The 12,798-nt window shown below is 31.7% G+C and overlaps 1 protein-coding gene across 4 annotated transcripts in view; it reads left to right on the top strand.

Annotated features, from left to right (window-relative positions):
• The window catches only part of LOC101901484 (nipped-B protein), a 436,426-nt gene that overhangs the window by 185,455 nt on the left and 238,173 nt on the right, over positions 1-12,798 (top strand). For all 4 annotated transcript variants that reach the window (XM_059129842.1, XM_059129838.1, XM_059129846.1 and 1 more), the window contains exons 9-10: positions 2,236-2,895; positions 2,955-3,195. In XM_059129842.1, coding sequence (XP_058985825.1) covers positions 2,236-2,895; positions 2,955-3,195 — 901 coding nt within the window. The remainder of the gene's footprint in view (positions 1-2,235; positions 2,896-2,954; positions 3,196-12,798) is intronic.

Here is a 12,798-nt window from a genome sequence, read left to right as displayed (position 1 = left end):
GTAAACTGTCTCGATTTTTTTCGGTTTTTTTTTTTTTCAATAAGAATTTTCAATTCCAAAAGGCATTCTGAAACAATTCTACACAAAATTCCATATCATAATAGAACAGCCAATTTTTTCAATTCCGCGATTTTTCTCAAAAATTTCTTTCATGACAAAGTTCCCACTGTAATTACAAATAACCAAATGAAAATTAGAGTCAAATCGGCCCAGCCATTCTCAACTGATGTGTTACTATACTTTTTTGCGTGGTCAGTTCCTCAACCCCCAAATAAATACTTAGGATTGGAGGGAAAGTCTACAGTATGTTTTGTAATAATTTTAAAACAGATATCTTCATTATTTGGCAAATATGAGGATTTTAGATAAATCGAAAAATCCTAAAAATAAATTTAAAATCCTAACTCGGGGTATGACATGTGCGTGAAGATAACAACGAATTTAACTAGCGAAGACTCAAACCGCTCAAGTACTGTATGACAGTTATAATTCTCAGTATGACAGATACGTGTGAAGTTAAACACGAATTTAAATACTGGATAACTATATACTGATAAATTTAAACAATTTTTAATATATTAAACAAATATCTCTGCAAAGTTAATGTTCTTGAACTGTCTATACTGTCTACTCCATGGAACCCATATAACTATTTTTAAGTAGATTTAAATATAAATTTTATGAGTTAGCTGGAATTCCACTGTGCAAAATTTAGGAGGGATAGGTTCATGTGGAAGATATCATTCGAAAGCTGGCGAGGAGTACTTTCAGAAACGTCGAAAGTTGGAAAATTTAATTTCGGAAATTTTAAAAAAAGTGAATTTCAATTTTTTTTAACTTTTATCAGAACTGCCCACTGTGCAAAATCTAGGAAGGATAGGTCCATATGGAAAGTACCATTGGAAAGCTGGCGAGGAGTACTTTCAGAAACGTCGAAAGTTGGAACATTTCATTTCGAAAATTTTAAAAAAAGTGGCCTTTAACTTTTTGCTGGATTTTATTACAACATCTCACTGTGCAAAATCTAGGAGGGATAGGTCCATATGGAAGGTACCATTGGAATGCTGACACTTCGTAAATATGTATAGGGAAAGATTGAAAGGGTAATAAAAAAATATCGCTATGCTATCAAAACATTCATATGAATTTCTGTAAGGGAAACACTTTAATCTCATAGGGAATATAATAACCCAATTTTATAATGACAAGTTTTTAATATATTCTTGTTTCTTTTCGAAAATGTATCTAACACAATATTGGGCCATTATTTGGGAACTATGTTGAAAATTTTCCCAAGACAAAGAAGGTCCCAAAATTTACGATTCTTCGTATAAAAGTGACGGTCGGTACCTACAAAAGTTCAAAACATTCAGAAATAATGTATTGATCGATTCCTACTTGATGACAACTTTTTAAACAACCTAATTTTGAATTTTAGCATAATTTTCTTTTGTACAAAAATATATTAATTGGACAGGTACTTGATAGCATAGCGATATTTTTTTATTACCCTTTCAATCCTTCCCTATACATATTTACGAGGTGTCAGCTTTCCAATGGTACCTTCCATATGGACCTATCCCTCCTAGATTTTGCACAGTCCGATGTTGTAATAAAAATCGAGCAAAAAGTTAAAAACCCCTTTTTTTAAATGTTCCAACTTTCGACGTTTCTGAAAGTACTCCTCGCCAGCTTTCCAATGGTACCTTCCATATGGACCTATCCCTCCTAGATTTTGCACAGTCGGATGTTGTAATAAAATCTAGCACAAAATTTAAATTAACTTTTCTCAAAATTTCCGAAATGAAATGTTCCATCTTTCGACGTTTCTGAAAGTACTCCTCGCCAGCTTTCCAATGGTACCTTCCATATCAACCTATCTTCACAAATATCTGTTATACTGAGAATTCTAACTGTTATACAGTACTTGAGCGGTTTGAGTCTTCGCTAGTTAAATTCGTTGTTATCTTCACGCACATGGGTATGACGAACGTTTGTACAAAAAATTATGCAAATCGGTTCAGCCGTTCTCAACTGATTCCATTACCAACGAACAACAATTGATTTATATATATACATATATATATATGTATATATATATATATATATATATATATATATATATATATATATATATATATATGTATATATATATATATATATATATATATATATGTATATATATATATGTATAGATAGAAGAAGATATATATATTTTTTTATTTTTTCATTTAGATATTTCGAAAGGAGTGCTATGACAAAATTCGCAGCAGTATATTGGGAGATATTTTATCATCCATTGACCGTTTACCCTCATCAAAAAGAAATCTTCGACCTTTTAAAGTGACCAATAATGGTGGTAATATACAAATGGTTACAGCTTTGGTTTTACAATTGATTCAATGTGCAACAATATTACCCGATACACTTTGTTCAAATGAAACCTTAAACGAATTTGGAAATAAAGATTTGACACCCAATCTCAAAAAAGATAACTCCGATGTTGTTGTATTGAAGAAATATGATGTTGCAATAAGCATTGGAGGAAATTTTTTAACCACATTTCTCAATAAATGTAAATCTCGATCTAATGAAACAGACTTTAGACCTTTGTTCGAAAACTTTATTCATGATTTACTTTCGACGGTAAACAAACCAGAATGGCCTGCATCAGAACTACTACTTTCACTTCTTGGTACAATGTTAGTACGATATGTATCAGATAAAACAATAGAGCAGAGTATTCGTTTAGTGTCTTTAGATTACTTGGGAATCGTTGCATCTCGCTTGCGAAAAGATACTGTAGAATCACGATGTAAAGTAAATATAATCGATTCCATGATAAAGTCAATTAAGCAAGAACAAGAAAGAGAAGGTGATCTGCCGGTAGTTAATGTAAGTAATTGACATTTAAATATTTTTAAATTTTATTAAATAATAATAATATTTTTTAGATTAATATTAAATTAGACCCAGAGGAGGAAAGAACCGAATTTCTCCAAAAAATTCTTTTGGATTTTTTAGCCGTGAACGCGCAGGAGGAAAATTTAATTTGGGACTATGCACGCCACTTTTACTTAGTGCAGTGGTATCGAGATATTATATATCAGCGTCGAAAAATTGCCGAAGGGGATAAACGATATGCCAGTCGTAAAAAAATGGCTAAAAATCGACATAAAGACACCCATCGAAAAGGTAATGATTTATTCATATTTATTTTTTTTTGTCATTGTACTTAGATTATATTACTATTAATGTACCTTTTTATGCACTCAGCACAATCTTGAATAATAATTTTGTGCGAAACCAAGTAAGGTTGGCGATATTGGCCGTTCAGGATCTATTTTTTAACTTCTATGTTGCTTCTTAGACTTATCAACATCACACACATATATTCGAATATCGAATTTCAAATTTTTATAAAAAACTAAAAATTTTGCAACAATTTTCAGAACAAATATGATTTACAAGGTGTTGCTATCTTCGCAAATTAAATGTCCTTAATTATTCAAGATTTGAAGAATTGTCTCTCGAGAAAAATGCTTTCCGTGGGAATAAATTTTCGCCCGGGTATTCATGATTAATTTCAACTTTAATTTTAATTTTGACTTAATTGTGCGAAGATCAACGGTTAAAAACAGCAAGTAGTCGCAAGTTCTACTTTAATTCAGACTTTTTATTCATAATTTATTTATTATATTTTTTAAATTATGCAGGTTCCAAAAACTTATATACATGACCACTCTTAGAAATAAAAAACAAGGGAAATAACATGAACATTATTACACAATATTTTGATTAAAATGATCAATCTACATTTTAGGAAGTATTAAATGTCTTAAGATTAGGTGACAGATTGTAAAGGTTTATTGAATCCTCTTGTATGTTCCCAAAAAAAAAAACTTCTTGAGCATTTATTGACAGACCGTTACCAGACAACCAAGTAACCAACATAAAAATTAATCACACTTCTTTTGTGGATTTATTTACAAACAATTCCTCATGAGCAATAAATTTCAACTTACGACTTTCTTATCACTGTTCCGGCAACGGCAATAAATCTTCCAACTCTCTAAACTTTCATTGTGAAGATAAACCTTATATGCAGAGTCTCTAAGGAAAACATGATAACGTATGTCAGACGATTTAAGCCAATTACTATTATCACTTTATAAAAACTTCTAATTGGAAAAACTGTATGCAAACATTGACGACCACAATTTAGTATATTAACCTGTGAATCAACATTTGAAACTGCAAGCACTTCTTCAAAGTAGCAAAGAGTCAAAGCATCCGAAATCGCTGCTGGGTCAACAGAACTGTAGTCCGCATAATCACAAAACAGACGGCTATGACAAAAGAATTGATTTGAACATGCTAATAAACTCTAATCTAATCTGGTGGACTTTAAAAAAGTTAGGGAACCCCTCTTTTGGGATTTTTATTTACCAACCGAAAATTTTCCTAACCCCAAGCATGTTTGCGACGCTGTGTAATTACTGACGATAGCGCATAGTGCCCGTATAACGTTACCTATGATTTAATGTTACTTTTAAGGGTTCGGAAGAATTTTCCGAGTATATGAATCCTTTTCTTACTATATTTTCCCAATGAATTTTGCATTTTGAGTTCTGATTGAATGGATTATTTCCATATCTAATCAAAATTGAAAATTAGGGTATGGCAACCATATAACAGCATGTACAGAAAATATGTAAACTGTCTCGATTTTTTTCGGTTTTTTTTTTTTCAATAAGAATTTTCAATTCCAAAAGGCATTCTGAAACAATTCTACACAAAATTCCATATCATAATAGAACAGCCAATTTTTTCAATTCCGCGATTTTTCTCAAAAATTTCTTTCATGACAAAGTTCCCACTGTAATTACAAATAACCAAATGAAAATTAGAGTCAAATCGGCCCAGCCATTCTCAACTGATGTGTTACTATACTTTTTTGCGTGGTCAGTTCCTCAACCCCCAAATAAATACTTAGGATTGGAGGGAAAGTCTACAGTATGTTTTGTAATAATTTTAAAACAGATATCTTCATTATTTGGCAAATATGAGGATTTTAGATAAATCGAAAAATCCTAAAAATAAATTTAAAATCCTAACTCGGGGTATGACATGTGCGTGAAGATAACAACGAATTTAACTAGCGAAGACTCAAACCGCTCAAGTACTGTATGACAGTTATAATTCTCAGTATGACAGATACGTGTGAAGTTAAACACGAATTTAAATACTGGATAACTATATACTGATAAATTTAAACAATTTTTAATATATTAAACAAATATCTCTGCAAAGTTAATGTTCTTGAACTGTCTATACTGTCTACTCCATGGAACCCATATAACTATTTTTAAGTAGATTTAAATATAAATTTTATGAGTTAGCTGGAATTCCACTGTGCAAAATTTAGGAGGGATAGGTTCATGTGGAAGATATCATCCGAAAGCTGGCGAGGAGTACTTTCAGAAACGTCGAAAGTTGGAAAATTTAATTTCGGAAATTTTAAAAAAAGTGAATTTCAATTTTTTTTAACTTTTATCAGAACTGCCCACTGTGCAAAATCTAGGAAGGATAGGTCCATATGGAAAGTACCATTGGAAAGCTGGCGAGGAGTACTTTCAGAAACGTCGAAAGTTGGAACATTTCATTTCGAAAATTTTAAAAAAAGTGGCCTTTAACTTTTTGCTGGATTTTATTACAACATCTCACTGTGCAAAATCTAGGAGGGATAGGTCCATATGGAAGGTACCATTGGAATGCTGACACTTCGTAAATATGTATAGGGAAAGATTGAAAGGGTAATAAAAAAATATCGCTATGCTATCAAAACATTCATATGAATTTCTGTAAGGGAAACACTTTAATCTCATAGGGAATATAATAACCCAATTTTATAATGACAAGTTTTTAATATATTCTTGTTTCTTTTCGAAAATGTATCTAACACAATATTGGGCCATTATTTGGGAACTATGTTGAAAATTTTCCCAAGACAAAGAAGGTCCCAAAATTTACGATTCTTCGTATAAAAGTGACGGTCGGTACCTACAAAAGTTCAAAACATTCAGAAATAATGTATTGATCGATTCCTACTTGATGACAACCTTTTAAACAACCTAATTTTGAATTTTAGCATAATTTTCTTTTGTACAAAAATATATTAATTGGACAGGTACTTGATAGCATAGCGATATTTTTTTATTACCCTTTCAATCCTTCCCTATACATATTTACGAGGTGTCAGCTTTCCAATGGTACCTTCCATATGGACCTATCCCTCCTAGATTTTGCACAGTCCGATGTTGTAATAAAATCGAGCAAAAAGTTAAAAGCCCCTTTTTTAAATGTTCCAACTTTCGACGTTTCTGAAAGTACTCCTCGCCAGCTTTCCAATGGTACCTTCCATATGGACCTATCCCTCCTAGATTTTGCACAGTCGGATGTTGTAATAAAATCTAGCACAAAATTTAAATTAACTTTTCTCAAAATTTCCGAAATGAAATGTTCCATCTTTCGACGTTTCTGAAAGTACTCCTCGCCAGCTTTCCAATGGTACCTTCCATATCAACCTATCTTCACAAATATCTGTTATACTGAGAATTCTAACTGTTATACAGTACTTGAGCGGTTTGAGTCTTCGCTAGTTAAATTCGTTGTTATCTTCACGCACATGGGTATGACGAACGTTTGTACAAAAAATTATGCAAATCGGTTCAGCCGTTCTCAACTGATTCCATTACCAACGAACAACAATTGATTTATATATATATATACATATATATATATATATATATATATATATATATATATATATATATATATATATATATATATATATATATATATATATATATATATATATATATATATATATATATATATATATATATATATATATATATATATATATATATATATATATATATATATATATATATGTATAGATAGAAGAAGATATATATATTTTTTTATTTTTTCATTTAGATATTTCGAAAGGAGTGCTATGACAAAATTCGCAGCAGTATATTGGGAGATATTTTATCATCCATTGACCGTTTACCCTCATCAAAAAGAAATCTTCGACCTTTTAAAGTGACCAATAATGGTGGTAATATACAAATGGTTACAGCTTTGGTTTTACAATTGATTCAATGTGCAACAATATTACCCGATACACTTTGTTCAAATGAAACCTTAAACGAATTTGGAAATAAAGATTTGACACCCAATCTCAAAAAAGATAACTCCGATGTTGTTGTATTGAAGAAATATGATGTTGCAATAAGCATTGGAGGAAATTTTTTAACCACATTTCTCAATAAATGTAAATCTCGATCTAATGAAACAGACTTTAGACCTTTGTTCGAAAACTTTATTCATGATTTACTTTCGACGGTAAACAAACCAGAATGGCCTGCATCAGAACTACTACTTTCACTTCTTGGTACAATGTTAGTACGATATGTATCAGATAAAACAATAGAGCAGAGTATTCGTTTAGTGTCTTTAGATTACTTGGGAATCGTTGCATCTCGCTTGCGAAAAGGTACATTTGAAACTGCAAGCACTTCTTCAAAGTTGCAAAGAGTCAAAGTATCCGAAATCGTCAACAGAACTGTAGTCCGCATAATCACAAAACAGACGGCTATGACAAAAGAATTGATTTGAACATGCTAATAAACTCAAATCTAATCTGGTATTTGTATGGCTTCATTTAAAATTGTAGGCTTTAACCAAGATTCTGTCACAACAAAAATATTAGGATTTTTCCCCTCATAAAATATTTCACAATTCATGTATTTTAAATAAACATGAACATTTATATGGCCAATATTAAAATGTTCCCTAAAATTACGTAGCCGATTCAACAAAAAACTATTATCACTAAATATATTAAATCTAATGTCGAAGGTGAATATTTTTTGAGAAATAAATCGTCTTTTAAAATCGTTGTTCCTCTTGAAATATTTGATAAAATAATATCGAAAGAATTTTGGCCTGCTAGGGCATTTGCTCATCTTCCAGAGGCCAGCATCGATTTCAAAAAAACTAAATAACTTCTTACTAAATTGTTATCAAAATGTGCGGGTAATAAATACAAAACTGTCCCGATTATATATTGACATCATTGCATTCTCGTGGCTTAAGTTATCAATTTTTAATAGTGAAATATTTTGTGATAAATACCAAATTTACAGAAAAGATCGTACTTTTAGAAAAGGTGGTGGTGTTCTCATAGCGATAAAATCCGACTATTGTGCTAATAAAGGTGAACTAACAAATTTTGATGACATAGAATTTGTTGGAATTTTTTTTTTTTTTTTTTTGAATTGGGCAAATCCAAATTATTTGTTACTTGTTCATATATACCTCCATCATCGGATTCAGACATATGTATATGACCGTCATTTAGAATCAATTCGTTCTGTATCTAGAAAAATGAATGACAATGACCGTATTTTAGTTCTTGGTGACTTCAATATGCCTTCGGTTTCTTAGCTTAAATTCCGGACTCCGAAGCGTTAGCTCTTCTAACATGAATGAGGTCACCAAGAAGTAAAATACGGTCATTGTCATTCATTTTTCTAGATACAGAACGAATTGATTCTAAATGACGGTCATATACATATATGTGAATCCGCTGATGGAGGTATATATGAACAAGTAACAAATAATTTGGATTTGCCCAATTCAAAATTAATTCCAACAAATGATATGTCATCAAAATTTGTTAGTTCAATATATATATATATATATATATATATATATATATATATATATATATATATATATATATATATATATATATATATATATATATATACATATATATATATATATATACATATATATATATATATATATATATATATATATATATATATATATGTATATATATATATATATATATATATATATATATATATATATATATATATATATATATATATATATATATATACTTTTGCGGACAATTTTCTGTCACAGGCTGTAGTACCTATTAGGAATTCTAAGCACGATATTTAAAAAAAATCGATGAATATCGTATCTAAAATCGTCAAAATAACGAATATAGGGGGTACTGATATGTGGGGCCTATACGAAGACATGGACCTGCATAGACAATTTTTTGTCATTGCGTGTAAATACCCATTACCAATTCTAGATACGAAATTTGAAACAATTCCGGTGAATAATGTCCCGAAAAACATATCTCTTCTAGGGGGTCTAGTGGTTAGATAGAACTTCTAGCATCTATTTTTAGACAAATTAAACAAATATAGAGAGGTACCGTTATATGGAAGATATCGTGGACCTATATAGACAATACTCTTCCAGCGGCTAAAGTACTTATAGGGAACTTCTTTTGTGGATTTTCAGACGATTTCATTGAAAAATCAAAATACCGAATATCGGGGGTACGGTTATATGGGGGCTAACGATATCGTGGACCAATATAGCCCATCTTCGAATTTGACCCGCCTGCAGACAAAAGACTGATCAGTGCAAAATTTTAGCCTCCTAAATATATTCGTTTTGACTCTAACGTGATTACAACAAACGGACGGACGGATGAACGGACAGAGCTAATTCGTCTTAGAATTTTACGCTGATCCAGAATATATATACTTTGTTTTGTCTACAAATTATTATTTCGATGAGTTACAAACGGAATGACGAACTTAATATACACTCCATACAATGTATGGTGGAGGGTATAAAAAATACCAAAAAATATAACAAGTGAACAAATATTAAGTTCGGTCGGGCCGAACTTTTAATACCCTACACCTCAGGGTAAAGGAAGCATTTTTATATAAAAGTATCTGAATTTTAGCGTTTTTCACTTTAAACTTTATATACCAGTAAGACCTTTTGCATAATGCAGTTAAACTTATAAAAAACCCAAAACGGGAACCTCTATAGACAATTTTATATTTCAAGGATTGTCATCTAGGAATCTTCTAAAATACCAAATTTGAAACGATTATGTAGGTAAATGTGACTTATACCGAATATCGGTGGGTATCGTTATATGTGCGCTATAGGAAAACTAGATATTCAATGTTCTGCCCCCGGGCTAGAACCCATTATGAACTAAAAATACCATTTTTTATCAAAATATCGAGCATCGGCAGGTACCGTTATATGGGGGCTATACCAAAACGTTTACCTACACGTTAAAAAATTATGATCCACAAATACCAATTTGTAAACAAACTCGTGGGAAAATGTTCAAAAATCATCAAAATACCGAATATCGGGAGGTACCGTTATATGGAGCTATGCAAAAACGTGGACCTATACATACAATGTTTCGTCACCGAAGCTAGAACCCATTATGACCCACAAATACCAATTTTTAGACAAATCTCTGAAAAATGTGACAGAAATCATCAAAATGCCGAATATCGGGAGGTACCGCTATACTAAAACGTGGGCCTATACATACAATGTTTCGCCACCGGAGCTAAAACCCATCAAGGCCAACAAATTCCAATTTTTGGACAAATCCGTGAAAAAATTTCGCAAAATACCGAATATTGGGAGGTACCCTTGTATGGGGGCCATGCCAAGACGTGCGCCTATGCATACAATATTTCGCCACCGGAGCTAGAACCCATCATGGTCAACAAATACCAATTCTTAGACAAATCCCTGAAAAATGTGGCTAAAATCATTAAAATACCGAATATCAAAAGGTACCGTTGTATGGGGACTATACCAAAACGGGACCGATATATCTAATCAAATTAATTTTAATACATGTAGGACACTTAAACATCATTGTCCTCCCATGCTTGTATAAAAAAACTGACTGTGCTGTTCTCTAGGCACATTGACAAATTTTATGTGAAAAAAATCCACAAATACCGCAGCCGACACTATTAATGGTTGCCTTTAACAACAAGCACAAAGAGGAGTTCCAGTATGGAGATCGTCGAAAACAGAAACAAAGCACACACGGCAACTTCTCCAAATCAAAATTCAGTTGTTTGTAAACAAAAGCACGCAAACACACAAACAAAGGAATCCACAACGCCACTCAATTTGTAAGCCAGTACAAAAACAACCTTTTTGATGATTTTAGTTACATTATTCACCGATTTTTTTTTTGGAGTTCCGCATTTGAATGTTGTAATGGCGTATGACAAAACATGTCCACGTCAACGTATAGACCCTAATATAACGGCTTCATTCTGTATTTTTAAGATTATAACAGTTTTATCCGATTTTATTTTTTTGAAAATTGCCAAATTCGTTCCATATGGTGGAGAGTATTCAAAGTTCAGCCCGGCCGAACATACAACTTTTTACTTGTTATTTCATAATTTAGGACCAAAACTGGCCTTTTTCTTCAAAACAACTCTCAAGTTTATAAACTACTAGCTGGCCCGGTCCGCGTTGGCCCGTAGTTTTAGTCTTTAATGCATAGTTTTTAAAGTATAATTATTTTCAGCCAGAGGTTTTAATTTGAGAGTTTAAAACCTAAATAATAGATCACTTCAGTTCAAACACTAATATTCTATAAAATTTCAGAAGATATCGCATTAGTGGTTTCGCATTGCATTATATCACTAGCTGGCCCAGTCCGCTTTGCCGGCCCGTTTTAGTTTGAGAGTTAAAAACCTAAATAATATAGCATATATATTAAAAAGCACATATTAAATGTTTATAATAGGCCCATGTAAGATGGTTCTCTACCCCCGAAGTAGCCTAAACACACATTTTAGGTCAAATCGATTCAAAAATATAATTAAACCCCTCTAAATAAGTAAAATCAGGAGGTACTTTTATATGAACACTACTCCGAAACTTGATATTGATGAATTTCCGCGAAGAGATCTTCTACCAGAAGCTAGATGCCAAATAAAGGTAAAATTAATTAAAAAATGTTAGCAAGACCCTGGTAATAGCTAAAATCACCGGATACATTCACATACGAGTAATAATGAAGCATGGTCCTATACTTATAGTTATTTGAAAGAATTTTTTTTTTCTTTCCAAAATCTCAAATTACCAACATTTGAGGAATTTGAAAGGGGCTATGTCATTTGAGGGAGGCTATATCACAATGTAGACCAACCTGATCCATATTTTGTACAAATGATTCCTCATGTAACCCCTAGGACTGTATCAAATATAAAACTTTATCGTAACTTTTGCGGAGTATAGGGCAAAATATTTGCGGCCCTTTGTGTATGGTTAAGCTATACAAAATGGACTCAAAAATAGTTAGATTCGGGAACCCCTCTTTTAGGATTTTTATTTACCAACCCAAAAATTTCCTGTCTGCGGCGCAGTGTAATTACTGACGATAGCGCATAGTGCCCGTATAACGTTACCTATGATTTAAGGTTACTTTTAAGGGTTCGGAAGAATTTTCCGAGTATATGAATCCTTTTCTTACTATATTTTCAATTCACTCCACTATTTTGTATAGTCCGCATATTACAGTGCTTCTTCGGTATTTCACTGATTGAAGTCCCAATGAATTTTGCATTTTGAGTTCTGATTGGATGGATTATTTCCATATCTAATCAAAATGAAAAATTTGGGTATGGCAATCATATAACAGCATGTACAGAAAATATGTAAACTGTCTCGATTTTTTCGGTTTTTTTTTTTTCAATAAGAATTTTCAATTCCAACAGGTATTCTGAAACAATTCTACACAAAATTCCATATCATAATAGAACAGTCAATTTTTTCAGTTCCGCGATTTTTCTTAAAAATTTCTTTCATGACAACGTTTCCACTGTAATTACAAATAACCAA

Source organism: Musca domestica, unplaced genomic scaffold, assembly GCF_030504385.1.
Source record: "Musca domestica strain aabys unplaced genomic scaffold, Musca_domestica.polishedcontigs.V.1.1 11, whole genome shotgun sequence".
Lineage (NCBI taxonomy): Eukaryota > Metazoa > Arthropoda > Insecta > Diptera > Muscidae > Musca > Musca domestica.
The sequence above is the reverse complement of the archived record's forward strand: the minus strand, read 5'-3'. Positions and strand labels throughout refer to the sequence as shown.